General features: G+C 43.6%; 1 protein-coding gene across 5 annotated transcripts in view; it reads left to right on the top strand.

Annotated features, from left to right (window-relative positions):
- MYO10 (myosin X) overlaps positions 1 to 26391 on the top strand; it is a 268155-nt gene that overhangs the window by 168333 nt on the left and 73431 nt on the right. For 4 of the 5 annotated variants that reach the window (XM_024246955.3, XM_063724070.1, XM_054555428.1 and 1 more), the window contains exons 11-19: positions 1116 to 1234; positions 2926 to 3072; positions 3561 to 3661; positions 3772 to 3838; positions 4678 to 4770; positions 5195 to 5263; positions 5765 to 5847; positions 9088 to 9196; positions 12723 to 12803. In XM_024246955.3, the coding sequence (XP_024102723.2) occupies positions 1116 to 1234; positions 2926 to 3072; positions 3561 to 3661; positions 3772 to 3838; positions 4678 to 4770; positions 5195 to 5263; positions 5765 to 5847; positions 9088 to 9196; positions 12723 to 12803 (869 nt within the window). The remainder of the gene's footprint in view (positions 1 to 1115; positions 1235 to 2925; positions 3073 to 3560; positions 3662 to 3771; positions 3839 to 4677; positions 4771 to 5194; positions 5264 to 5764; positions 5848 to 9087; positions 9197 to 12722; positions 12804 to 26391) is intronic. The other variant, XM_054555429.1, reaches the window with a different exon arrangement.

The raw sequence follows: 26391 nt of genomic DNA, 5'->3' as shown, positions 1-26391 counted from the left end.
TGGTAGTGAGCATCTGTAATCCTAGCTACTTGGGAAGCTGAGGCAAGAGAATCGCTTGAACCCAAGAGGCGGAGGTTGCAGTGAGCCGAGATCACGCCACTGCACTCCAGTCTGGGAGACAAAGCAAGACTCTATCTCAAAAAAAAAAAAAAAAAAGACAATTAGGTTGTCATATCTCTCTGTCTTCAGTTTGTTGAGGTACCTCATGTGTAGCCTTTGGAATACTCTTCTGTATACTGGTGAGAGAATTAGAGTGAAAAAAGCAGATAACATCTTAGTGTTATTAATCAAAGTAGTAGGCCGGGCACGGTGGCTCATGCCTGTAATCCCAACATTTTGGGAGGCCAAGGCAGGGAGATCACTTGAGGTCAGGAGTTCAAGACCAACCTAGCCAACATGGTGAAACCCTGTCTCTACTAAAAATACTCAGGAGGCTGAGGCAGGAGAATCATTTGAACCCGGGAGGCGGAGACTGCAGTGAGCTGAGATCATGCCACCGTACTCCAGCCTGGGCTACAGAGTGAGACTCCATCTCAAAAAAAAAAAAAAAAAAGAAAGTAGGTGGGCACGGTGGCTCACGCCTGTAATCCCAGCACTTTGGGAGGCCAAGGCGGGTGGATCACGAGGTCAAGAGATCGAGACCATCCTGGCCAACATGGTGAAACCCCATCTCTACTAAATATACAAAAAATTAGCCAGGCGTGGTAATGGGTGCCTGTAGTCCCAGCTGCTCGGGAGGCTGAGGCAGGAGAATGGCGTGAACCCGGGAGGCGGAGCTTGCAGTGAGCCGAGATCACTGCACTCCAGCCTGGGCGATAGAGCGAGACTCCGTCTCACAAAAAAAAAAAAAAAAAAAAAAAAAGGAGTTGCGAATTGCAAACCTCTGACAGGATCTTGGGGACACCCGTAGGATTCTCAGACCACACTTCGTCCAAGCACGAGGCTCTATGCCACTCACCTAGGATTCACTAAGGGAGTGAATAACTTAGCAATAACATGCAATCTCTAAACTCTGCCTGAGAGATTCAGGAGTGTTCTCTGCGTTAAGGTATTGCCAAGCCTGGTTAGCTTCTTGGGGGCGGTGGGTTCATTCACCTTTGTCTTGTTCTCTGCAGCTTTGGGCAGATCTGCAGAGTTACTTGGGCTGGACCCAACACAGCTCACAGATGCTTTGACCCAGAGATCAATGTTCCTCAGGGGAGAAGAGATCCTCACGCCTCTCAATGTTCAGCAGGTACAGACGCTTTGCCATCTGATCTTGCCTTACTAGACATTCCTGGGTTTTCAGATCCATAGGTTTGATTCAAATATGTAATTATAATAACAGTTATATAACTGTAATATATTAATAACTGTTCAAATGACTGGTTCATGATCAAAATAAAGAAGATACCGAAGGATTGGGAATAGACAAAACTATTGAATTGCTGTCTAATTGTCTAAAACAACATCGAATTGTTCTTTAAGAGGATGGGTCGAATGCAGATTGCCTGACTTTGAGCTTGACCCTCCTACTTACTACTGTCTGCTCTTGGGAAATTTAGTCACTATGCCTCAGTTTCCTCCACTATAAGACAAGGATAATTATACCTAATTCATAGGATTCTTATAAGAATAAAAATAACAAATATATGCTGAGCATTTAATGTCTGGTACAGAGTAAGCACTAAATAAACATTACCTGCAACAATAATGTGTTATTATAATGAAAACAATGTAATAATATGTTTTATTTATATTTGCCTCTGCTACTGCCTTGAGCCAATGTATATGTGCTAGCTCTTTGTATTAGGGTTTTCTTAGAGGGACAGAATATGATAGATAGATCGATAGATATAAAGGGGAGTTTATTAAGTATTAACTTACATGATCAGAAGGTCCCACAATAGGCTGTTGTGCAAGCTGAGGAGCAAGGAGAGCCAGTCTGAGTCCTAAAACTGAAGAACTTGGAGTCCGATGTTCTAGGGCAGGAAGCATCCAGCATGGGAGAAAGATGTAGGCTGGGAGGCTGTGCCAGTCTCACCTTTTTGCATTTTTATGCCTGCTTTATTTTCACTGGAAGCTTGTGCCCACCAGATTAAGGATGGATGTGCCTTCCCTAGCCCACTGACTCAGATGTCACCCACACAGACACACCTAGGATTAATACTTTGTATACTTCAATCAAGTTGACACTCAGTATTAACCATCACACTCTTCTAATATGTTTTTAATTGGATAAATAAAAATGCTGACCATATTATGAAGAAAAACTTTGTAAATACAAAGTATAATAGAAAATCAGAAAATTTTTAAAAAGAGCTCACATCTTAATTATTGTTTTAAACCTGATGCCAGGCGCGGTGGCTCACGCCTGTGATCCCAGCACTTTGGGAGGCCGAGGCGGGCGGATCACCTGAGGTCAGGAGTTCAAGACCAGCCTGACCAACATGGAGAAACCCCATCTCTACTAAAAATAGAAAAATTAGCCGGGTATGGTGGCGCATGCCTGTAATCCCAGCTACTCAGGAGGCTGAAGGAGGAGAATCGCTTGAACCTGGGAGGTGGAGGTTGCTGTGAGCTGAGATCACGCCATTGCATTCCAGCCTGGGCGACACAGCTAGACTCTGTCTCAAAAAAAAAAAAAAAAACAAAAACCTGGTAACATTTGTACCTGTATATATGGTTTAGATTCTTTTGTATAACTCAACATAGCAAGTTGAGTTTGGAATCCTGGTATTTAATCTTAACAGAAAGGAAATATGTGAGCTCCAGTTTATCTTTTCATTGAATATCTGTCCTTTCCTAGATGGTATCGATTGACTTCACACTGGAGGGCCAGATGCTATGCTAGTCTTGTGTGTGTCTCTCAAGTGGGGCACGGATGGCCTTGCCTGTCTGGGGTGCCCGGGGTCAGCTGAGTCTGTGCCGCTTCCTCTCCCACAGGCAGTAGACAGCAGGGACTCCCTGGCCATGGCTCTGTATGCGTGCTGCTTTGAGTGGGTTATCAAGAAGATCAACAGCAGGATCAAAGGCAATGAGGACTTCAAGTCTATTGGCATCCTTGACATCTTTGGATTTGAAAACTTTGAGGTAGGCTTCCTAACAGTGCAGCACATGAATTCTCTTCTGTCCGTGATTAGCTGCTATTGAACAAATTTCTGTAAGCAAACTCTTTTTTTTTTTTTTTGAGACGGATTCTCACTCTTTCTCCCAGGCTGGAGTGCAGTGGCGTGATCACAGCTCACTGCAACTTCTACCTCCTGGTTCAGGTGATTCTTCCACCTCAGCCTCCCAAGTAGCTGAGATTACAGGTGCCTGCCACCACGGCCAGCTAATTTTTTTTGTATTTTCAGTAAAGAAGGGGTTACACCATGTTGGTCAGGCTGGTCTTGGACTCCCGACCTCAGGTGATCTGCCCACCTCGGCCTTTCAAAGTGCTGGGATTACAGGTGTGAGCCACTGTGCCAGGCAACAAGCATTGATATTTTTCTCTGCAGATCTTTTTTTTGTCTTTTCTTCACCTTTCCATATCATCGTGAGTGCGCTAAAGATACTTATTGAATGCTTTCCCCCCTTAGGTTAATCACTTTGAACAGTTCAATATAAACTATGCAAATGAGAAACTTCAGGAGTACTTCAACAAGCATATTTTTTCTTTAGAACAACTAGAATATAGCCGGTAAGCACTCATAGAATTCCATTTCAATTTTTTTTTTAAAGCAGCAACTAGATTATATAGTTTTGAAGCTATGTTTTCATCTAACTTAGATATTTAAAATCTTTCTACAGGGAAGGATTAGTGTGGGAAGATATTGACTGGATAGACAATGGAGAATGCCTGGACTTGATTGAGAAGGTAATGTATTCTTGAAGAATGGTTACAGTCCCAAGGGGGTCCAGCTGGGCTGATTCATATTTATGGGAACAAAATAACGTGCACGAACATGCACATCAGAGATGTGAATGTTTAGAACACAATGGACCATTTGGAAACATAAATGTAAATGTGCAAGGTTGAATTTAAATACTTGGCTGCTTCAAACCTATTGTCTCATTGAACTCAGTATTTTAGAATCAACAGTGTGTGAATTGGCTTCCCTTAGATTTTAAGTCAGAAGCAAAGCCTTGCCGGTACCAATATAGATTTGCCAGTTGTAAAAGTTTTATCCACAAAATTGCAATGGGTTCAATTTTTTTTTAAGATTTATATAAGAACTTAATTGGTTTTCTCTATGGTGTGTCATTATGGATTTTCTAATCAAGAAATTACCATGCCTTTTCTTTTAACCACTCATTTGTTAGAGAGTAGAGAAGAGCTCTCAAATAGTTTGGGATGCACACATTCAACTTTTTTTTTTTCCCCCTGAGACGGAGTCTCACTTTGTTGCCCAGGCTGGAGTATAGTGACACAGTCTTGGCTCACTGCAACCTCCGTCTCCCAGGTTCAAGTGATTCTCCTGCCTCAGCCTCCCCAGTAGCTGGGATTACAGGTGTGCGCCACCACGCCCAGTTAATTTTTTTGTATTTTTAGTAGAAACAGGATTTCACTGTTGGCCAGGCTGGTCTCGAACTCCTGACCTCAAATGATCTGCACGTCTTGGCCTCCCAAAGTGCTGGAATTACAGGCATGAGCTACCCACGCACCCAGCCACATTCAACTTTTAATTCATTTTTTCTTTTTCTTCTTTCTTCTAGAAACTTGGCCTCCTAGCCCTTATCAATGAAGAAAGCCATTTTCCTCAAGCCACAGACAGCACCTTATTGGAGAAGCTACACAGTCAGCATGCGGTATGTCAAAACCTGCAATTCTTCATCACATCGGAGTAACCCACATCTGTGGGTTAGGGTCACAAACCAGACATGTCAGTCCACTGGCCCAACTGTGCCTCCCACATTGAACTTTTATTCTCAAACCAAAGCTGTTCTCCTATTACTAGAACTAAATTGAAATAAGCAAAAGGGTTAGATTTGGGGCTACTTGTCAGAATGCCCAAGCTTATTTAGAGAACATAAAATTGTTAATCTATTATAATGACACAATCGAGAGTTAACATGGTTTTTATAAAGTGCACCATATGCCGTGTCCTGAAATGCAGATCCATGGCAAGTTTGGAAATGATTTTCATTGTCTGTTGTATTTAGTGTTCTCTGGAAGTCAAAGGAAGTCAGTGAGTGAAATAAGGCATTGTATTTTATTTTATTTTTTTTTTAGAATAACCACTTTTATGTGAAGCCCAGAGTTGCAGTTAACAATTTTGGAGTGAAGCACTATGCTGGAGAGGTAACTTTTTATTAAGATACCTATTGATATTTGCCTGTTCGGTATTCAGAGAAAACAGTAGTTTCAGAAGCCAATCATGAATGTATTGGGCTGGGCATGGTGGCTCACATGAGCCTACAGTCCCAGTACTTTGGGAGGCTGAGGCAGGAGGATCACTTGAGGACAGGAGTTTGAAACCAGCCTGGGCAACATAGATATAAAAAATATCTACAAGATATTTTTTAAAAAGTTAGCCTGGCATGGTGACACATCTGTTGTCCCAGCTGTTCTGGAGGCCGAGGTGGGAGGATTGCTTGGGCATAGGAATTTGGGGCTGCATGAGCTATGATCACGTCACTGCACTTCAGCCTGGGAAAGAAATAAATTAATTAATTTAAAATAAATAAATAAATAAATAAAATTATTGGAATGATTTCTTTTTGTGGCTCTTTCAGGGAAGTTGCTTATGACCTGAAACTATTCTTTCAATAAGTTTTCTCCTCTCTTATTTATTAAAACTAGGTGCAATATGATGTCCGAGGTATCTTGGAGAAGAACAGAGATACATTTCGAGATGACCTTCTTAATTTGCTAAGGGAAAGCCGGTATGTCAGTCTTCTCACTGAGAAGTCCTTAGCAAGCAAATGAATATTTGTGCAAATGCTTTTAATTCACAAATATAGAACAAATTGCTGTTATGTAAGAAACTTAGTATTGTTTTTCCCAGGTAATACTTCATCAATGAAATAACTCAAAAGTATAACATAATAATACAAGCAAGGTCGGGCATGGTGGCTCATGCCTGTAATCCCAGCACTTTGGGACGCCTAGGTGGGCAAATCACCTGAGGTCAGGAGTTTGAGACCAGCCTGGCCAACATAGTGAAACCCCATCTCTACTGAAAATACAAAAATTAGCCAAGCATGGTGGCAGGCACCTGTAACCCCAGCTACTTGGGAGACTGAAACAGGAGAATCGCTTTAACCTGGGAGGTGGAGGTTGCAGTGACCCAAGATTGCGCCATTGCAGTCCAGCCTGGGTGACAAGAGTGAAACTCCGTCTCAAAATAAATAAATAAATTAATTAATTAATAATAATAATACAAGCAATGACTGCTGTTTAGTGAGGTACTGAAATAAACCAACCACAGAGGTATAAGTAACATACTGTTATTAATCCTCTTATGCAGATGAGGAAAGTGAGGCTTGAAGCAGTTACAGCTGTTAAGTGACTTCCCCAAGACCTCTCAACTGGTAACCAGTGAGCCATCGAGTCCAGTTTTGATCTGGTCTAGTTGGCTTGAGAACCTAAGACCTTAAGCAGTGTGGCTTGCTTTCTACACAGGGAGCTTAGAGCTGTGTGGTTAAGTTGATTTCAGCCTTGGTTTTGTAGGACTCCTATGTCTCTAGTTAGTAAAATAAACACGCCTTAATTCAGCTATAATTATAAATTTATTACATATTCATTTATTCATTCATGAATTATAAATTTACACCATTAAATCAATAAAGAAAACACACAGAAACTTGTAGTGATTAGCTATTTGTATGTATTAGACCAGGAAGTGTCCTATTTTTTTTTTTTTTTTTTTTTTTTTGAGACAGAGTCTCGTTCTGTCGCCCAGACTGGAGTGCAGTGGTGCAGTCTCGGCTCACTGCAACCTCTGCCTCCCAGGCTCACGCCGTTCTCCTGCCTCAGCCTCCTGAGTAGCTGGGACTGCAGGTGCCCGCCACCATGCCTGGCTATTTTTTTTTTTTTGTATTTTTAGTAGAGATGGGGTTTCACCATGTCAGCCAGGATGGTCTCCATCTCCTGACCTCGTGATCCGCCCGCCTCAGCCTCCCAAAGTGCTGGGAATACAGGCGTGAGCCACCGCGCCCGGCGGAAGTGTCCTATTTTTAGGAGGCTTTGTAAGAGAGAAAGAGTTTAGGGGAAAAACCCTTTCCTGAAAGCTTTCAGCACCTGTGTTGGATCTGGTGGGAATCTGTAACAAAAACACATTTTTAATATCTAAGGAAGGAAAGTAGCAAAAAAGTTTAAAAGCTGTAATACTTTTAGAAATGTAAATACTAGATGGCCACCTGTCACTTAGATAGAAATGAATTGGGACAAAGGGAGCCCATATAAGGTACTATCAGCCTAGAAACTCAGAATTTGAAACATTTGATCTTCAAACTTACTTTAACTCTTCTATGTGAGGATTCACTATTTACAACATTGTTAGCTATTTTATTTTTAGGTGAGTTTTCAGACCTGTAAAAATGATGGGTGTTTGAAAAACACCATGGCATGCTGTCAAAGCAATTTCTTAGTTTAATGCAATTTAATGCGATACGTTTAAATAAAAGCCCTGTATTGATGTTAAGTAGAGGCAGTTTGTCGTAGTGAAAAGATTGCAGGCCTGGAGACCAGCGAGGTGGAGTTTTGCCAGCTGCCTCTGTGCTAGCGTGAAGCAGTTTTGTGAGTGGGGTAAGGAACTTCCTGTCTCGACCTCAGGTTTCCTTTTGCAAACCGAGGAGCTGGGGCTGTTCGCTTGCTTCGCTCTCTTTCACCTTTGACATCTGTGACATTTTAATGGAACCAAAGCTTCTCTCCAAAGAGCTCAAAGCACAGTTAGAGAACTTAAAAGAGTGAGCATTAAAGAGCACCTGAGCACAAAAATGAAAAAGATTGGGGCAAAACAAGAAGCGACCAGGGAAAGCTCTAATATTGCCGCTTATGAGGAGGCAGTTGCTCAGAAGTCTTCCCTGACTGTCCTGGTGACAGTGAAGCCACCAACCCCGCCAGCTCCATAGCCCATGATACCTTCCATACAAGGAAGATTTAAAAATTATTGAAGGCTGGGTGGGTGCGGTGGCTCACGCCTATAATCCTAGCACTTTGGGAGGCCGAGGCGGGTGGATCACCTGAGGTCAGGAGTTCAAGACCAGCCTGGCCAACGTGGTGAAACCCCGTCTCTACTACAAAATATAAAAATTAGCTGGGCATGATGGCGGGTGCCTGTAATCCCAGCTACTCAGAAGGCTGAAGCAGGAGAATCGCTTGAACCCGGGAGGCAGAGGTTGCAGTGAGCCGAGATCGCACCACTGCACTCCAGCCTGGGTGAAAGAGCGAAACTCTGTCTAAAAAAAAAAAAAAAAAAAAAAAAAAATTTATTGGGAAGCTTTTCACTTTTACCTTGTTAATAGTAGCAATGGATTTTACAGAACTTTTTAATAATAACTAATATCAATATATATGATATGCCAGGTAGTATGCTTTCTGCCTTTTACATGCATGTTCTCCTTTCATTCTCACCTGGCATTAGGGGATAAATTCAAAAATTATCTCCATTTTCCAGATGAAAAAACTGAGGCTTAGAGAGAGATGAAACATCTTGCCCAAGCAACACAGCTGGGAAGTGGGGAGACAGGATTTGAACCATCGCCTGCCTCACCCTGTAATTAGTGTTCCCCAGGAGTGCCTTTCCATCTGCTTCAATCTTTGCAAGCTGCAAGATGGGCAAAACTAATAACTCACTTTTGCAAGTGAGGAGACTGAGGCTACAGAGGTTTAGATGGCATTCCAGAAACCACAGGGCCTGTAAGTGGGATTCCACCCTTTGTCACTATCATGCCAGTCCCCTTCTCTGAAGATTCTGGTCTCTGACACTGCCATGTGTTTTCAGTGCCTAAAGCTCTTTGGCAGTGGTTGGTTTGAAATCTTTGGAAGCTGTCTTAGTTCTTCCAGGCCTAGGGTGTATTACTTTGAATTATCATTAGGAAAGGGCACCATTAATTACAGTAATCTTGCACCTAATAATGGGTGTGTGTGCCTCACTGTCCTCCTGCTCTTGCCTCACACAGATTTGACTTTATCTACGATCTTTTTGAACATGTTTCAAGCCGCAACAACCAGGATACCTTGAAATGTGGAAGCAAACATCGGCGGCCTACAGTCAGCTCACAGTTCAAGGTTCGTTTTCACTGCTGGCTTAGAGGAATCCATCGTTACTGTGTTTTTAAGAATTGAAAAGAGGATTTGGGTGTATGTGAAGTCTGTGAGAATATTTGTTTATTTTTGTTTCCTTTTTTATCATGCTTTTAAACCAGATAGTGCTTTAGAAATAAAATAGTTTTGGCTCATGCCTGTAATCTCAGCACTTTGGGAGGCCGAGGTGGGCAGATCACCTGAGCTCAGGGGTTCAAAACCAGCCGGGGCAACATGGTGAAATCCTGTCTCTACAAAAAATACAGAAATTATCTGGGTGTGGTGGCGCATGCCTGTAGTCCCAGCTACTCAGGAGGCTGAGGTGGGAGGATTGCCTGAGCCTGGAAGATCAAGATTGCAGAGAGTTGTGATTGCACCACTGCACTCCAGCCTGGGTGACAGAGTAAGACCTAGACTCCGTCTAAAAAGAAAAAAGAAATAAAATAGACTTTTTCTCTGAGTCAGATGAAAACGTGTAGATCCGTTTTTAAAAAATAAATGGATATTTCTTCTAAGCTTTTGAAATAGCAAACCTCTTAAGGCCATTTGGGACCACTCTGATTTGTATTTAGAGACTCATGTGGAAATGGGATATGTTTCTTCTCACATCTGGATGTTTTTTTCCCCAGGTTAGATAAGACTCATGTCAGTTACCTTGTCCTAGGCTCTTAATCTTCCAGCAGAGGTGTTCGGTTTTCTTTTTCTAGAAGGTTGGTTTTGCCAGGACTTCTCTGAGAAAGCTTTTTTTTTTTCCGTGTGTGTGTGTGTGTGTGTGTGTGTGTGTGTGTGTGTGTGTGCGCGCGTGCCAGGACTTCTCTGAGAAAGTTTTTTTTTTTTCCGTGTGTGTGTGTGTGTGTGTGTGTGTGTGTGTGTGTCAGGGTCTTGCTCTGTGTGTGTGTGTGTGTGTGTGTGTGTGTATGTCAGGGTCTTGCTCTGTCACCCAGACTGGAGTGCAGTGGTGTAATCACGCCTCACTGCAGCCTCAAACTCCCAGGCTCAAGTGATTCTCCCCGCCTCAGCCTGCTGAGTAGCTGGCACTACAGGTGTAAGCCACTACATCCGACTTTTTTTTTTTTTTTTTTTTAAGACAGAGTCTCGCTCTGTCACCCAGGCTGGAATGCAATGGCAAGATCTCGGCTCACTGCAACTTCTACCTCCCAGATTCAAGTGATTCTTCTGCCTCAGCCTCCCAAGCAGCTGGGACTAGAGGCGTATGCCACCATACCTGGCTGATTTTTCACACCCGGCTAATTTTTAGATGTTTTACTGAGATGGGGTCTTATTATGTTGCCCAGGCTGATCTCGAAATTCTGGCCTCCAGCGATCCTCCTGCCTCGGCCTCCCAAAATGCTGGAATTACAGACGTGAGCCACTGCACCCAGCCTTGGAAAGTTTTTGAAATGTTTGAAATGCGATATGTTTAAATAAAAGCCCTGTATTGATGTTAAGTAGAGGCAGTTTGTCGTAGTGAAAAGATTGCAGGCCTGGAGACCAGCGAGGTGGAGTTTTGCCAGCTGCCTCTGTGCTAGCGTGAAGCAGTTTTGTGAGTGGGGTAAGGAACTTCCTGTCTCGACCTCAGGTTTCCTTTTGCAAACCGAGGAGCAGTTTCTCTCCAGTCCACAGCACTGGACTAGCAGTGAAGGAAATGGAAAAGGGTGGGTGAGCTTTCCAGGTGCAGGCGAAGGCAGAAGAGCCCAGACACAGAGATGCAAGTCCTGTCTCTGAGGACTGTCAACAGACAGTAGAACACCAGCCGGACAGGACACCTCGTGAGAATTTAAGATGGTATCAAAATATGAAGGGCCGTGAACGTCAGGATGTTTTGTCCTGTGAGAAATTTTAAAGTTTTCTGAGCTGGAGAAGTAATTAATCCATGTAGTGTTCAGACAGTTCAGTTTTCTTCAACAAGATTACGAGAAGAAAAAAGAGATAGAGATAGAGGGAAAGCCAGTGGATTAAAAGAGACTTAAAAGATGCATCCACCAACTACAATAAATGGACCATATTTGCATTTTGATGCCAAAGAACAAACCCTTTAAAATTGATGGGCTGGGCACGGTGACACATGCCTGTAATCCCAGCACTTTAGGAGGCCTAGGTGGAAAGATTGCTTGAGTCGAGGAGTTCGAGACCAGCCTGGGCAACATAGCCTTGCCTCATCTCTACAAAAAAAATGAAAAAGTTAGTCGGGCATGGTGTCATGCCCTTGTAGTCCCAGCTACTCAGGAGGCTGAGGTAGGAGGATCACTTGAGTCTAGAAGGTTGTAGCTGCAGTGAGCTGTGATCACACCACTGTACTCCAGCCCGGGTGACAGAGTGAGACCCTGTCTCAAATAAATAAATACATAAATAAAATTTTTAAAAATCATAAAATTTGAAGCAGTTGAGCATTTTAATATGAAATGTGGGACCATTGCACATTTTAACATAAGTTTAAGGAATTAATGTCAGATCTTTTCAGGTGTGATGATGCTGTGGTTACACAGTGCTTTAAAGTGTTTAGCCTTTAATCCTATATACTGAAATGCTGATGGATGAAATCACATCATGTCTGGGATTTGCTTTTCCACAGGAGTGGGTATAGTATGTATGGATCAGGCGAAATGAGATTAGCCCTGAGCTAAAGCTGGTAATGAGAACTCATTGCATGCTTCTGTCTGCTTTGGTAAATGTTAAAAACTCAAAAAAAAAAAAAAGTTGGAAAAGAAAGTAGTATTAAAGATTGATCTGGAGTCTGTAAATCTGGTGATTTGAAGGTAAGAGTGAGAGATTGTGGCTCAGAGACCAGTGAAGTGCTGGCATAGCCTGTCATTTCAATGGAACTAATGAATTGGGAAGAATAATGACAGTGGAAGAGTGGCTATTTCTCAGTTTTTCTGTACTAAACGTTGAAATATCCTAGGATGATTTTTGTTTGTTGACAGAATGGTTTATTAAAATTGTACTATTTCAGGCCGGGCGCGGTGGCTCACGCCTGTAATCCCAGCACTTTGGGAGGCAGAGGCGGGTAGATCACGAGGTCAGGAGATCAAGACCATCCTGGTTAACACGGTGAAACCCCGTCTCCACTAAAAATACAAAAAATTCTCCGGGCATGGTGGCGGGCGCCTGTAGTCCCAGCTACTCCGGAGGCTGAGGCAGGAGAATGGTGTGAGCCCAGGAGGCGGAGCTTGCAGCGAGCTGAGATCACGCCACTACACTCCAGCTTGGGCGACAGAGCGAGACTCCGTCTCAAAAATAAATAAATAAATAAATAGAATAAAATTTTACTATTTCAAAGGAAGTGATAAATGAGTTTGGTGTATTATCGAATAATTTCAATTATTAATACATTGACTCAGTATGTTTATTTTATATTAGAATGACAATTAAAAAATGAAAACCTCTAAGTTATTGCTCCTATGATTTATATTGTTTTTTAAATTATTGTTTCTAAGTGCCTGAGTACTGAGAAATTTAAAGAATGACATAATAAGAGACTACATCAACATATACTTTTTCCTTCTAATAGGACTCACTGCATTCCTTAATGGCAACGCTAAGCTCCTCTAATCCTTTCTTTGTTCGCTGTATCAAGCCAAACATGCAGAAGGTAAGATTGATGACAGTCCTAGGCTGGGATCTGTCTCGAGGGACACAGCCTCCTGGGGTGGTTACTCACAGATTTGGTTTCTCCAAAGTCCTTTCATTGTAGATGGTTGGAAATGGATATGACATTATAACTCGACATGAAATGAAAAAGTTCCCTTTGTCCCTTGAGCCTGTTAGTCTGCTTTTGAGTGATGTTATTAAGCTTTAGGGACATCTAGTTTAAAAGGAAACATTGTGAAGCCTTTACTTTTTTTTTTTTTAGCGTTTGGTTTAAAATTCTCGGGAAAAGTTTCAGGGTGTGATACATCATTTTAGAGGAAATATTTGATGTGTGGTGGCTGATTTTTTTTAAGTTTTCATTTGTCTTTCTTTCCTTCTTTTTTTGCTTTATTGTTATTTTAAACACGATGAAGAGGCTTTAAGTAGTAATGCTAGATTTTAAGTACTTTAAATAGTTGTTTATATTAAGTACTTTAAATAGTTGTTTATAACTAATTAGAAGGCACTCTAAAGGTTGTCATAAGTATTCATGTCTTGGCTCTTTGATTTTAGCTTTCTAATTTCATAATCCGATTTGAAGGAATGTGAGCTTAAAAAGGAAAAGGTACCTAAACAAAGAAACTATAGTGTTAGATATATGCAGTCGCTGAATCCATGTCTAATTAGGTAGCTTGTCTTAAAGTATTGTTAATACATTTAAATTATTTTGATTCAGCAAACAGCCTCTTAGGAATGCTTCTTATGTGAGAAAACCCCTACAAAATTGTAATTTTAAGAGCTCCTAATGTTAAAGAACTAGATGCCATCCTCATAAGGTTTAAGGTAAAAAATCTGATCTGAACTGTTTCCCATGAGACTTGGTTTATTATATTCTGGTAACTTGACTGATGCTGGATCTTATTTTTTATAATGCCAACCAATTGCCTTTGGCTTAATATTACATGGATTCCTCATTTATAGTCTGAAGATGTATGCTTATAAGAACCACAGTAGCCGGGCACAGTGGCTCACGCCTGCAATCCTAGCACTTTGGGAGGTCGAGGCAGGCGGATCACATGAGGTCAGGAGTTTGAGACCAGCCTGGCCAACATGGTGAAACCCTATCTCTACTAAAAATACAGAAATTAGCTGGGCATGGTGGCACGCGCCTGTAATCCCAGCTACTCGGGAGGCTGAGGCACAAGAATCACTTGAACCCAGGAGGTGGAGGTTGCAGTGAGCCAAGATCCACCACTGCACTCCAGCCTGGGAGATAGAGCCAGACTCTGTCTCCCAAAAAAAAAAAGGGCCAGGCGCGGTGGCTCACGCCTGTAATCCCAGCACTTTGGGAGGCTGAGGCGGGTGGATCACAAGGTCAGGAGATTGAGACCATCCTGGCTAACACAGTGAAACTACGTCTCTACTAAAAATATAAAAAAATTAGCCGGGCGTGGTGGCAGGTGCCTGTAGTCCCAGCTACTTGGGAGGCTGAGGCAGGAGAACGGCCTGAACCCGGGAGGCAGAGCTTGCAGTGAGCTGAGGTCATGCCACTGTACTCCAGCCTGGGCGACAGAGCGAGACTCTGTCTCAAAAACAAAAAAACAGAACCACACTGTTGAATTATCTGTCCTCTAGAGAGGCAAAATTGGACATCTCTTTAAGAGAAAGTAACATGTTCAGTTTGTTACCTTACTGTGAGATATGATGGTGAGAATTTGGTGTTTGTGTGACCTGAAGTGACAAAGTGGTTTTCTGTAGAAGATCTGTGCTGACTTTATGTGCATGGTTCTGGTAGTTTAAAAAGTAACCCGTCTTTCCATTTTTAAAATGTATGTCAAAATATTTAAGGTTATCACCAAAAAAAATGGCAACATAAACAAATGCATAGCTTTTTTGGGGACATAATGTAGGAAATTAATAGTTAGAACATCTCTCCATATATAACACTATGTCACGTAGCTGGTTTGTATTCTGCTTGGTTTGCTTGGTACACTCTGGTGGGCAGTATTTACCAGACAATAGAAGTGGGCTTTGATGTTTGATGTAGACTCCCAGGAGTTGCTCAATCTCTGATGGCGTTCTCTCCCCTTTTTACAATAAGGATGATAGTGCCATATTTCATCTTTCAAACGTGCAAGGTCTTTTGTCAATTTAAAGTCCTGGGTGTTTGGCTAGGCGTGGTGGCTCACTCCTGTAATCTCAGCACTTTGGGAGGCTGAGAGGTGGGTGGATGACTTGAGGTCAGAAATTCGAAACCAGCCTGGCCAACGTGGTGAAACCCTGTCTGTACTAAAAATACAAAAATTAGCCAGGCGTGATGGCACACATCTGTAGTCCCAGCTACTTGGGAGGCTAAGGCAGGAGAATTGCTTGAACCCGGGAGGTGGAGGCTGCAGTGAGCCGAGATCACGCCACTGCACTCCAGCCTGTGGGATACAGCAAGACTCTGTTTCAAAAAATACAAATTAAAAAAATAAAGTCTTGGTTGCTGGGATGCATCTCACAGTTTCTGGTGAGCCATAGTCTAATTGGAAGCTTTTTTCCCATTCTTCGTGGTGTGAACAGTTTTACAATTGTAGGCATCTTAAATTCCTGCCCTGGCAGTGCTATAATAAAGATAGAAACTTTAATTTGAAATACTCAGTCCCCAGTGTTTCTTTTTTCCCTCTTGGATGGCACAGAGTTAGTTTTTCCTATAAATTGTACTAGCTTTTGAAATTAGGCCTGCTTGGAAGCAGTTCAGCAGCCAGAATATTGCAGAACCGACCTTATTTTTCCATGCTGAGATTTGATAGTACCTAATTGCTTTGGATTTTGCATTTAGAAAATGAACTAACTCAATCTCACGTTTGCATTTGTATTGGCTCACTTTACATGTCCTGAAGTATGGCAGACACTAATTAATAATACACCAGTGATAGGCTATAGAAACGTTTCAAAGAATGTCCTGGTGCCCTTTTAAAGGCACTCAGAAGGCTGGGGGCGGTGGGGCGGTGGCTCACGCCTGTAATCCCAGCACTTTGGGAGGCCAAGATGGGTGGAATTGGAGACCAGCCTGGCCAACATGGTGAAACCTCGTCTCTAATAAAAAAAAAAAAAATTAGCCGGGTTTGGTGGCACGTGCCTGTAATCCCAGCTACTTGGAAGGCTAACACAGGAGAATTACCTGCACCTGGGAGGTGGAGGTTGCCATGAGCTGAGATCGTGACACTGCACTCCAGCCTGGGCAACAGAGTGAGACTCTGTCTCAAAAAAATGAAAAAATAAAGGCACTCAGCAAGTGAAGGCAGAGGCACGAGAGCTGACTTGTCTGAGGCCTAAGATGCAGGTGTGATGGTAAATGGAGATGCTAATTTGATTATGGCAAGATAGCTATGGCTCGATTAGCATTCATTTGGTTCCACTGGAAGTATTGGACTGTCACTGCCTATTATGTTCTGTGAAATGTATGCAGATGACCTTTATTTAGACTTCCTTATACATTTTTTTAATCCAAGGATAGATTCTTATAGAAATTTCACAGGAAATATCTTGCCTTCTTCCTCTCCAGAGATGGGGAATGTGTATTTTAGCGTGGAGGGATGAGACAGTTTCTCCTCACCTCATTTTCCTCTACAGTCACAGTCCACCAAAGGACTTGGGAGGTCATATTGAAATATGTGTGTATTTAGGTATTTTGTGTATTATTCAGAAGGAAGGAGCATGGGTTTTAGAAAGTATAGAAGTTTGTTGTTTTTTTTTTTTTTTTGAGACAGAGTTTTGCTCTTGTTGCCCAGGCTGGAGTGCAGTGGTGAAATCTCAGCTCACCGCAACCTCCGCCTCCTGAATTCAAGCGATTCTCCTGCCTCAGCCTCCTGAGTAGCTGGGATTACAGGCATGCACTACCACGCCCTGCTAATTTTGTATTTTTAGTAGAGATGGGGTTTCTCCATGTTGGTCAGGCTGGCCTCAAACTCCTGACCTCAGGTGATCTGCCTGCCTCGGCCTCCCAAAGTGCTGGGATTACAGGTGTGAGCCACTGAACCTGACCAGAAGTATTTTTTTGTGTGTGTTACGTGATCATAAAGACAAAAGAATGGCAGCTGTAAAGTCTATAACCTAGAGACCTGTAGCAGTGGAACAACAGAACCACCTGTAGCTGCTTTTGTGCCTTCGGGAGTAAAGATTCCCACATTCACCAGGCTAGTGGGAGCACACCCCCTTTACCAGCTGTGGCTGTTACAGCAGGCTGCCTCTACTTCTTGCCAAGTGTTTGAACCCCAGAATGCGCATCTGGGGCTGAAGAATCTAGAAATCCTTTGTGAACTTATGTTTAGGTTGTTAATTTTTTTTTTTAATTTGGGTTTTCTATGTATTGTTTTGAAAAACAGGTGCAAAGGAGGAGTGTATAATTGAAATGCTGAACCCATATGTCAATTCAGCTGTCACAATATATGGGCTTTTTTCTTTTACTATAAACAGCCTTTTATTAATCTTGGGTATTGTATAGAAGGCACTCTGCTAGCCTCACTGGCGCTCAGTGAGGAAGCAGCTAGAAAAGCCTGCCTCCTGAGAGACGCCAGTCTGCAGCGGGCCTTGGCCTTGGATGTAACTCTCCGCTGAGCTTAGAGTTTTCAGAGTTCACAAAGGGTAGACTTCTCCATTCCACGAGTTTTCGTTGGTAATGAGGACTTTTAGCTTTTTTGATTGTGATTTGCTTGGGCGGTGGCAGTGGTACCCAAAAGTGCTCCAGCCAACCACAGATTTCTCTAAGATGGAAAACCTGCTTTTCCTCATCAGAACCTCCCCAAGGGTGTCCCTGCCTGGTGTTTTAGCAAGTAAGTTCCAGGCAGAAAAGTCTCTCATTAACATTCTTCAGAAAAGCCCCGAGGAGGTTCAGGGCGGAATTAAAGAAGGGAACAGACTGATACACATCAGGAACACCTTCTGGGGTTTGAGAACCAGTTGCCGGCAGTTGCCTGCAGATTCAGCCTGGGCTGCCTCTTGGAACACATCTGGCTGGCTCTCCTCCCTGTTCGGTCTTTAGGTTTGCTGTGTCCAGGATGCAGATTCTAGGAAGGAAACGTCATGGGTTGCAGCAGCATCATCTTTAAATCTTTGACTTGACAGAACAATACCCTCAAAGATTCAGTCCAGCCTTCTCCAGAAAGGCAGGGGCCTAATCACCTAATGTTTCTGGGACTGGGGTCTGGTGGGAAAAGGCCTCTAGCACAAGCAGCCTCTTGGGATAGGGCTTATCTTTTTTTTTTTTTTTTTTGAGATGGAGTCTCTCTGTCACCCAGGCTGGAGTGCAGTGGCGCAATCTCAGTTCACTGCAACCTCCACCTCCTGGGTTCAAGCGATTCTCCTGCCTCAGCCTTCCGAGTAGCTAAGATTACAGGCATGTGCCACCACGCCCAGCTGATTTTTGTATTTTTAGTAGAGATGGCTTTTCACCGTGTTGGCTAGGCTGGTCTCAAACTCCTGACCTCAAGTGGTCCACCTGCCTCAGCCTCCCAAAGTGCTGGGAGCCACTGCGTGCAGCATGAGTAAGGTTTACGGAAGGGAAGAAGGGAAAGATGCCTGTGCTGGGGGAGGCTGAAGACCAGGCCCCAGGGGAGGGAAACCAGTAGGGCTAGAGTTTCCATGCAGCCACATTTGCTGGAAAATGGAATATCAAGTGAGAGAAGGAAGCTGGAGACGTGGAGTGGAGTTAGGGAGGTCACGTGAGCCTTGTGGGCTGTCAATCTTGCAGCCCCATCTGTCTCTACCCCAAGACACAAGGATGAAGATGAGGATGTGTAAACCATCTCACACAGGGATCTTCTGTCAAGGACTTTGGGGGGATGTCAGCTCCTTTCACATAAATGAGTCCTGATGACTCATATTCCTCTCTTCCACGGGGCTTCCTTCTTAGGTCAGACTCAGCCCCTCAGGTTGACAACATCCTAGACAATTCAGGACCACACACGTGCAGTGAGAGCTCTGTGCAGACATTATGGAAGCATGAGCCTTTTGTTTCCAGAGGTGTAATAATTTGATGAATGCATTTAATGAATCTAACACATTTCCTCCTGGGGATTTATATTTATGTAATCCAGGTGCTGCCGGCTATTTCTCCCTCCCTCCCTCTGTCCCTCCCTCCCTCCCTCCCTCCCTCTGTCCCTCCCTCCCTCCCTCCCTCCCTCCCTCTGTCCCTCCCTCCCTCCCTCTGTCCCTCCCTCCCTCCCTCCCTCCCTCTGTCCCTCCCTCCCTCCCTCCCTCTCTCCCTCCCTCCCTCTGTCCCTCCCTCCCTCTCTCCCTCTGTCCCTCCCTCCCTCCCTCCCTCTGTCCCTCCCTCCCTCCCTCCCTCTGTCCCTCCCTCCCTCTCTCCCTCCCTCTTTTTCTTTTCTTTCTTCCTTTCTTCATTTCCTTTCTTTATTTCAGACCTGACCAGGCGCGATGGCTCACACCTGTAATCCTAGCACTTTGGGAGCCAGGCAGATGGCTTGAGCCCAGGACTTATAGCCCAGCCTGGGCTACATGGCAAAACCCTGTCTCTACAAAAAAAAAAAAAAAAAATACAAAAAGGGCTGGGAATGGTGGCTCACACCTGTAATCCCAGCACTTTGGGAGGCTGGGGGGTGGGAGGGCGGATCACTTGAGGCCAGGAGTTTGAGACCAGCCTGGCGAACATGGTGAAACCCCATCTCTACCAAAAATACAAAAATTTGCTGGGCATGGTGGTGTGCACCTGTAACCCCAGCTACTTGGGAGGCTGAGGCACGAGAGTTGTTTGAACCCAGGAGGTGTAGGTTGCAGTGAGCTGAGATCACACCACTGCACTCCCTCCTGGGTGAGAGTGAGACTCTGTCTCAAAAAAAAAACTCCCAAAAAACAAAAAGTAGCCAGGAGTGGTAGTGTACACCTGTAGTCCCAGCTACTTGAGAGGCTGAGGTGGGAGGATCATCTGAGCCTGGGAGGTCAAGGCTGCAATGAGCCGAGATCGCACCAGTGCACTTCGGCCTGTGTGACATAGTGAGACCTGTCTCAAAGGAAAAAACAAAGACAAAATATTTCTTTAAAAAGTTCTGATGATAATGTGACACATTTCTTGCCTTGAATTTTGCGTCCCGTGTTATTCTTCCTTTATCTTTTTCTCTTTTTTTTCTTCCTGTATCTTTTTTTTTTCTTTTTTGAGATGAAGTCTCGCTCTGTTGCCCAGTCTAGAGTGCAGTGGCGCGATCTCGGCTCACTGCAAGCTTCACCTCCAGGGTTCAAGTGATTCTCTTGCCTCAGCCTCCCAAGTAGCTGGGACTACAGGCACCTGCCACCCCGCACGGCTAATTTTTTGTATTTTTAGTAGAGATGGGGGTTTCACTGTGTTAGCCAGAATGGTCTCGATCTCCTGACCTCGTGATCCACCTGCCTCGGCCTCCCAAAGTGCTGGGATTACAGGCATGAGCCACCGCGCCCAGCCTCTGTCTTCTTTATGCATCTGATTTCTCTTTAGCCTTACTAAGCTTTTGACTTTGGTCTCTTTGCCCTAATGCTAGTTTGTGAATAAAGTGTTCAGTAAATATAGAAAACCAAGTGCAGCTCTGCAGGGCCCGTCTCAGCCTTTGCACCCTGCTGCACACCTCAGGGTCCAGACTATTTATAGGTGCTCAGTAACGTTGAGTTACTCATCATGGTACATTGTAGAAATTGCTCATGGTGTGTGAGTGCTCAACTGTGCGAAAGATAAAAACGTATGCACCATCTTTAATCCTATTGCCACAGATTCTGTTTTAGTTGATTTAATTTATTTTATTTTTGGCATGCTTTTCTCTTCTGATCATCTTTGATTTGTGTAGTTGGAGGATACCCGGACATCGCCAGTAGGTCAGTATTGGGGTGGTGTCTTTAATGTGTATTCTTTTTATGCTGACATGCTCCTTCGCCCTGTCTACCTCCCTCAGCTGACCCCTTCTAGACATAGCCCCACCTCAGGTTCAGGGCCCTTTAGGAACAGCCAAACACAGCACCAGGGGCTCATTCACAAATACTTCTTGATCTGAGGGCTGGTGCTTCATATACAAATATCCCCATCTCCAAATGGGTATTCACCCACAGGCCTTTGTTATCTGCCACAATTGGGCAGGGAGTCTGGGTGTGAGGGTCTGCCACATGACAAGGTTTAAACCGAAAGGTTAATTAAACATTAGATTTTAATATTGAGATGGAACTTTCTGGAATTATAGACTATTCACTGCGTCCAAACATTATTTATTGCCATGTTTCACAGAATCTGAATTCCACGAGTGTAAAATGCATCGTTGTTTCCTGTCACTGTAGAAGCAAAGGCACCACCGATTACAGCAGAGCGCAATGATTTCTTATCGCTTAGCTCTTGCTCATTGCTTTGCAGAAGGTATGAAATGGAGGTCATTCATCCACCACAAATAGGCACCTTGCCTTTCTGTTTCCAGGCCTTTTTGCAGATAAAATAACTTTCTGTTTCACTGGTAAATCTGTAGTGCGATATTTCAACTTCGCTTAAAGGACAGCTGGACTTGATGTGAGGAGTGGCAGTAGTGTCCACAATTTGCAAAGACAGTACAAAAATTAGGATGAAATTCACTCACATCCAGGCACTGGTCGCAGCATGGTGGCTGCTTGGGTGGTAGTGTCAGAGATGTTTGAACCAGAGCAACTCCATCTTGAATAGGAGCTGGGGAAAATGAGGCTGAAACCTACTAGGCTGCATTCTCAGACGCAGCCATTCTAAGTGACAGGATAAGATAGGAGGTCAGCACAAAATACAGGTCATAAAGACCTTGCTGATAAAACAGGTTGCAGTAAAGAAGGTGGCCAAAACTGACCAAAACCAAGATGGCCACGAGAGTGACCTCTGGTCGTCCTCACTGTGACACTCGCCTCAGCACCATGACAGTTTACAAATGCCATGGCAACCTCAGGAAGTTAACCTATATCGTCTAAAAAGGGGAGGCACGAATACTGCACCCCTTGTTTAGCATATCATCAAGAAATAACCATAAAAATGGACAACCAGCAGCCCTCGGGGCTGCTGTGTCTATGGAATAGCCATTCTTTTATTCCTTTACTTTCTTAATAAACTTGCTTTCACTTTACCCTATGGACTCGCCCTAAATTCTTTCTTGCATGAGATCCAAGAACCCTCTCTTGGGGTCTGGACTGGGACCCCTTTCTTGTAACAACAGCATGCCTGAGACACATCCCAGTTTCAGCATGTCCACATGGGAGCATGTATGCATTAAGAATTGAGGAAATATGATCTAGTTCTCTCTTTTAAATGTTACGTAAAGGGATCATCCTCCCTTTTCCTAAGGAACCCTCAGAAACAGAGAATTTAATCTTTCCTTACACTTAAAGGTAGCCAGATGCTTTTCTAATTTTTTAATTTTAATTTTTTTATTTTTGAGAGACAAGGTCTTATTCTGTTGCCCAGGCTGGAGTGTAGTGGCACCATCATAACTCGCAGAAGCCTTGAACTCCTGGGCTCAAGCCATCTCCTGCCTCAGCCTCCCAAGTGGCTGGGAGTGCAGGCACACACCACCACTGGGCCTGGCTAATTTTTTAATTTTTCATAGAGACGAGGTCTTACTGTGTTGCCTAGACTGGTCTCAAACGTTTGGCCTCAAGCGATTCTCCTGCTTTGGCCTCCCAAAGTGCTAGGATTACAGATGTGAATCACCGCGCCTGGTCTGCTTTTTAATTTTTGTTTTTTAAGCCCTTACTGTTCATGGGAAAGGTTTTTTTTTTTGTTTTTGAGATGGAGTCTCGCTCTTGGTCCAGGCTGGAGTACAATGGCACGATCTTGGCTCACTGCAACCTCCACCTCCCCCGGGTTCAAGCAATTCTCTTGCCTCAGCCTCCAGAGTAGCTGGGATTACAGGTACCCGCCACCACTCCCAGCTAATTTTTGTATTTTTAGTAGAGACGGGGTTTCACCATGTTGGCCAGGATGGTCTCAAACTCCTGACCTCAGGTGATCCACCCGCCTCCGCCTCCCAAAGTGCTGGGATTACCGGCGTGAGCTACCGCGCCCTGCCTGGGAAAGGTCTAAATTGTAATGAATGAAATCTGCATTTCTGCATCTTCCATTCGCTGCTCTTCTTCTGGCCATTTGAGATTAACGTGAAAATGTCAGATATTCATTCATAGGAGTGTGTCAAATATTTTTAAGCTGTTAATAAGAATACATTTTCCTGCTCCAGTAAACAGCCTCTGAGCATGATTTTATCTTGGAATTTTTGTTTAAACATCAACACGTTATGCAATACCATCTCAAAGCTCTTGTGGGCGATTAGGATTTTTTTTTTTAGAGCTTTGCTTACCTTTTTACTGCCTGTGTTTGCTTTCATGTTGTTTGTTTTTATTTTCTGTTTCATCTTTTGTGACTGTTTTCCCACAGCTGCATTGACCACTACCCTACCTGTTCCCCAGCCCCAGCCACCGCTCCCTCTGCAAGCCTGCTTAGTTACCCGCAGGGCCTGGGTGACTCAGTCCTTCATGTCCTGCACCAAGGGCACAGAAAGCCCTGCGCCACGCCTGCTGAGACCCAGGGTGTTGGGGTGCTGTGGGTCTAGCACATTATGATACACCATAATCCCATTGGCATGGGAAGGGTATCGCACAGCCACCCAGGTGCAGAGGAGCCCATGATGCCACAGATGCAATAGATCACAGTTGTGCACCAAGGTTTCACTCAGGCCTCATCACTACACCTTGTGTGGCCGGGCATTCTCTCCCTGTGTTTAACGTGTGTGTATTGACAGTACCTACTAAGGAGGGCGGTTATGTGTATTAAGTGAAGTCATGGGGACATGATACAGCTACATGTTACTGTGTATGTAAAATTACACATACTTACATTATATGTTTATATTTTTACCACTTATTTTGTCCTAACAAGTTTAATCCCAAATTTAAGCTGAGTCACAGGAAAATCTAACTGTTTTAAGACCTTTTCTCTCTTAAGTTTTAAATCACTTCTGACAGATTGTCATAAGGAGCCTTAAAAAAATTTTTCCTTTAGTCTTTGGCATTGTTACGGGATGGACATTTTTATCTTGATTTTTAACATTAATAGACTTTTTTAAAGAACATTAAAAAATTTACAGAAAATGTGAGCATATACTACAGACCGTTTCCACACTGCCCCCCTCCACCACCATTTTCCCTTTTATTAATATCTTGTACAAATGTGGTACATTTGTTATAATAAAGCAGTATTGCTACATTATTATTAAAGTCCAAAGTTTACATTAGGGGTCCACCGTCTGTGTTGTATGGTTCTTTGACTTTTGGCAAATAAGTACTGTCATATGTCAAAATGCCAGATGTTTATTATCAGTTCATAATGTGACAAACATTTTTTTCCAAGTCATTTTCTATAAGAATGGGAGGTTTCTGATTCCCTGGTTAAAGGGTGAAGCATTGAGAATGAAGTTTATTTTTTTTTTTTTTGAGATGGAGTCTCACTCTGTCACCCAGGCTAGAGTGCAGCGGTGCAATCTCAGCTCACTGCAACCACTGCCTCCCGGGTTCAAGCAATTCTCCTGCCTCAGCCTGCTGAGTAGCTGGGACTACAGGTGTGCACTGCCACGCCTGGCCAATTTTTGTATTTTTAATAGAGATGGGGTTTCATCATGTTGGCCAGGGTGGTCTCAAACTCCTGACCTCAGGTGATCCACCCACCTCGGCCTCCCAAAATGCTGGGATTACAGACATAAGCCACCTTGCCCAGCTGAAAATGAAGTTTGTATTGCTCACTATAGAAGTGGTGAATGATATGGACAAGACTAATGGAAGGATAGAGAGGGCAGAAGCATCAACTTGCGAGTTAGGACTTTTTAGAATTATCCAGGTTGTCAGCCCCTTTTACTCCTCTGTGCATTTGGTTAGTCTTTGGGAATGGTTCATTTCCTCTGTGTACTTACTGGAAGGCACCTCGTTGACATTCCATAATCCTTCCTGGTGTTTTGTTTTGTTTCGTTTTGTTTTGTTTTGTGGTGGAGTGTTGTTCTTGTTGCCCAGGCTAGAGTACAGTGACACAGTCTCTGCTCACTGCAACCTCTGTCTCCCGAGTTCAAGAGATTCTCCTGCCTCAACATCTCAAGTAGCTGGGATTACAGACATGCACCACCACGCCCAGCTAATTTTGTATTTTTAGTAGAGATGGGGTTTCTCCATGCTGGCCAGGCTGGTCTCAAACTCCCGACCTCAGGCAGTCCGCCCGCTTCAGCCTCCCAAAGTGCTGGGATTACAGGCGTGAGCCATTGTGCCTGGCCTTTTTATGTATGTATTTTTTTTTTTTTTTTTGAGACCGAGTCTTGCTCTGTGTCACCCAGGCTGGAGTGCAGTGGTGTGATCTCAGCCACTGCAATGTCCGCTTCCTGTTTTCAAGCAATTCTCCTGCCTCAGCCTCCCAAGTAGCTGGAATTAGAGGCACCCACCACCATGCCTGGCTAATTTTTGTGTTGATGGGATTTCACCATGTTGGCCAGGCTGGTCTCGAACTCCTGACCTCAAGTGATCCACCCACCTAGGCCTCCCGAAGTGCTGGGATTATAGGCGTGAGCCACCCTGCGGGCCCTTCCTGGTTTTTTGATTGCCACTCATGTCCCCTGTTGTTTTGACTGTCTCCTGCACCTGGAGCGCCCATTGCCAGCATCTTTGACTTTTGAAAACATTTCATACAGAAGACCTGTAAAAAGCTGCCTTTTTACCTTTGGAGGAAATTTTAGTAAAGGAAGCATTTAAAGCAACCATTCTTCTCCCTAAACAAAACAATCCCAGTAAAGCCGTCAGTGGTCACTTCCATCCTGTTTACCAAGTTGTCATGGAAACTGTTCATCAGAGCTCTTAGAGATCAGGATAAATTGCAGTGAGTGAAGCTCGGCACCAGCAAAGAGTGCTGCTCTTGTCCTCTGGGTAGATTTTCCAACATCACAACTAAACTGCTTGATTTTGTCCTGGGACTTTTTTTTTTTTTTAATTATTGATTGGCTTTTAAAATCAAGAATCTTTGGGCCCTGAAATGTAATTACACATTTGTTGATGCGTGCATGATAGTTAGTTTGCCCCTGCGGTCAAAAGTGTCTTCAGCAGTTCCTATCACGTCAGCCTCGCCAGGCTGAACTTCCTTTGAGTAGAATCAGGAATGAATTAAGCAGCACAGCCCGAGACACACCACATAAAAGGCTGGGAACACCAGCCAGCCGAAGAAAGCCCATTTTTGTGTCTGTCAGCTTAGATGCTCTTGCCCGGACTGCTAAAGATGCAGCCATTTACAGTGGACAAAAACTGAAGGGGTGAAAGAAAACCCAAGGTAGGGATTTTCCTCTTTCTTGTTCTGCTTAAAAATTTCATGTAACTTGCCATGATGATGGTATTGTAAAACTGCAGAGATCATACATGGGGAACAGATTTTGCTGTTTCTCCAGGCATGGAAGTGTTTACAAGTGGGTAAGTGCTGATTTTGATTGCACGTACAAGTTTGAACTACAAATTTTTTTTGTAAAAATGAAGGACACAATTCACTGATCAGTTAAGGCATTGATAATGCAATATATTTTCATATGGAATTCACCTTTTATAGGAAAAATTCTTTTTTAATATTAGGT

Source organism: Pongo abelii, chromosome 4 (assembly GCF_028885655.2).
Source record: "Pongo abelii isolate AG06213 chromosome 4, NHGRI_mPonAbe1-v2.0_pri, whole genome shotgun sequence".
Taxonomy (NCBI): domain Eukaryota; kingdom Metazoa; phylum Chordata; class Mammalia; order Primates; family Hominidae; genus Pongo; species Pongo abelii.
Note: the sequence above shows the minus strand (reverse complement) of the source record. Positions and strands in the feature narration are given on the sequence as shown.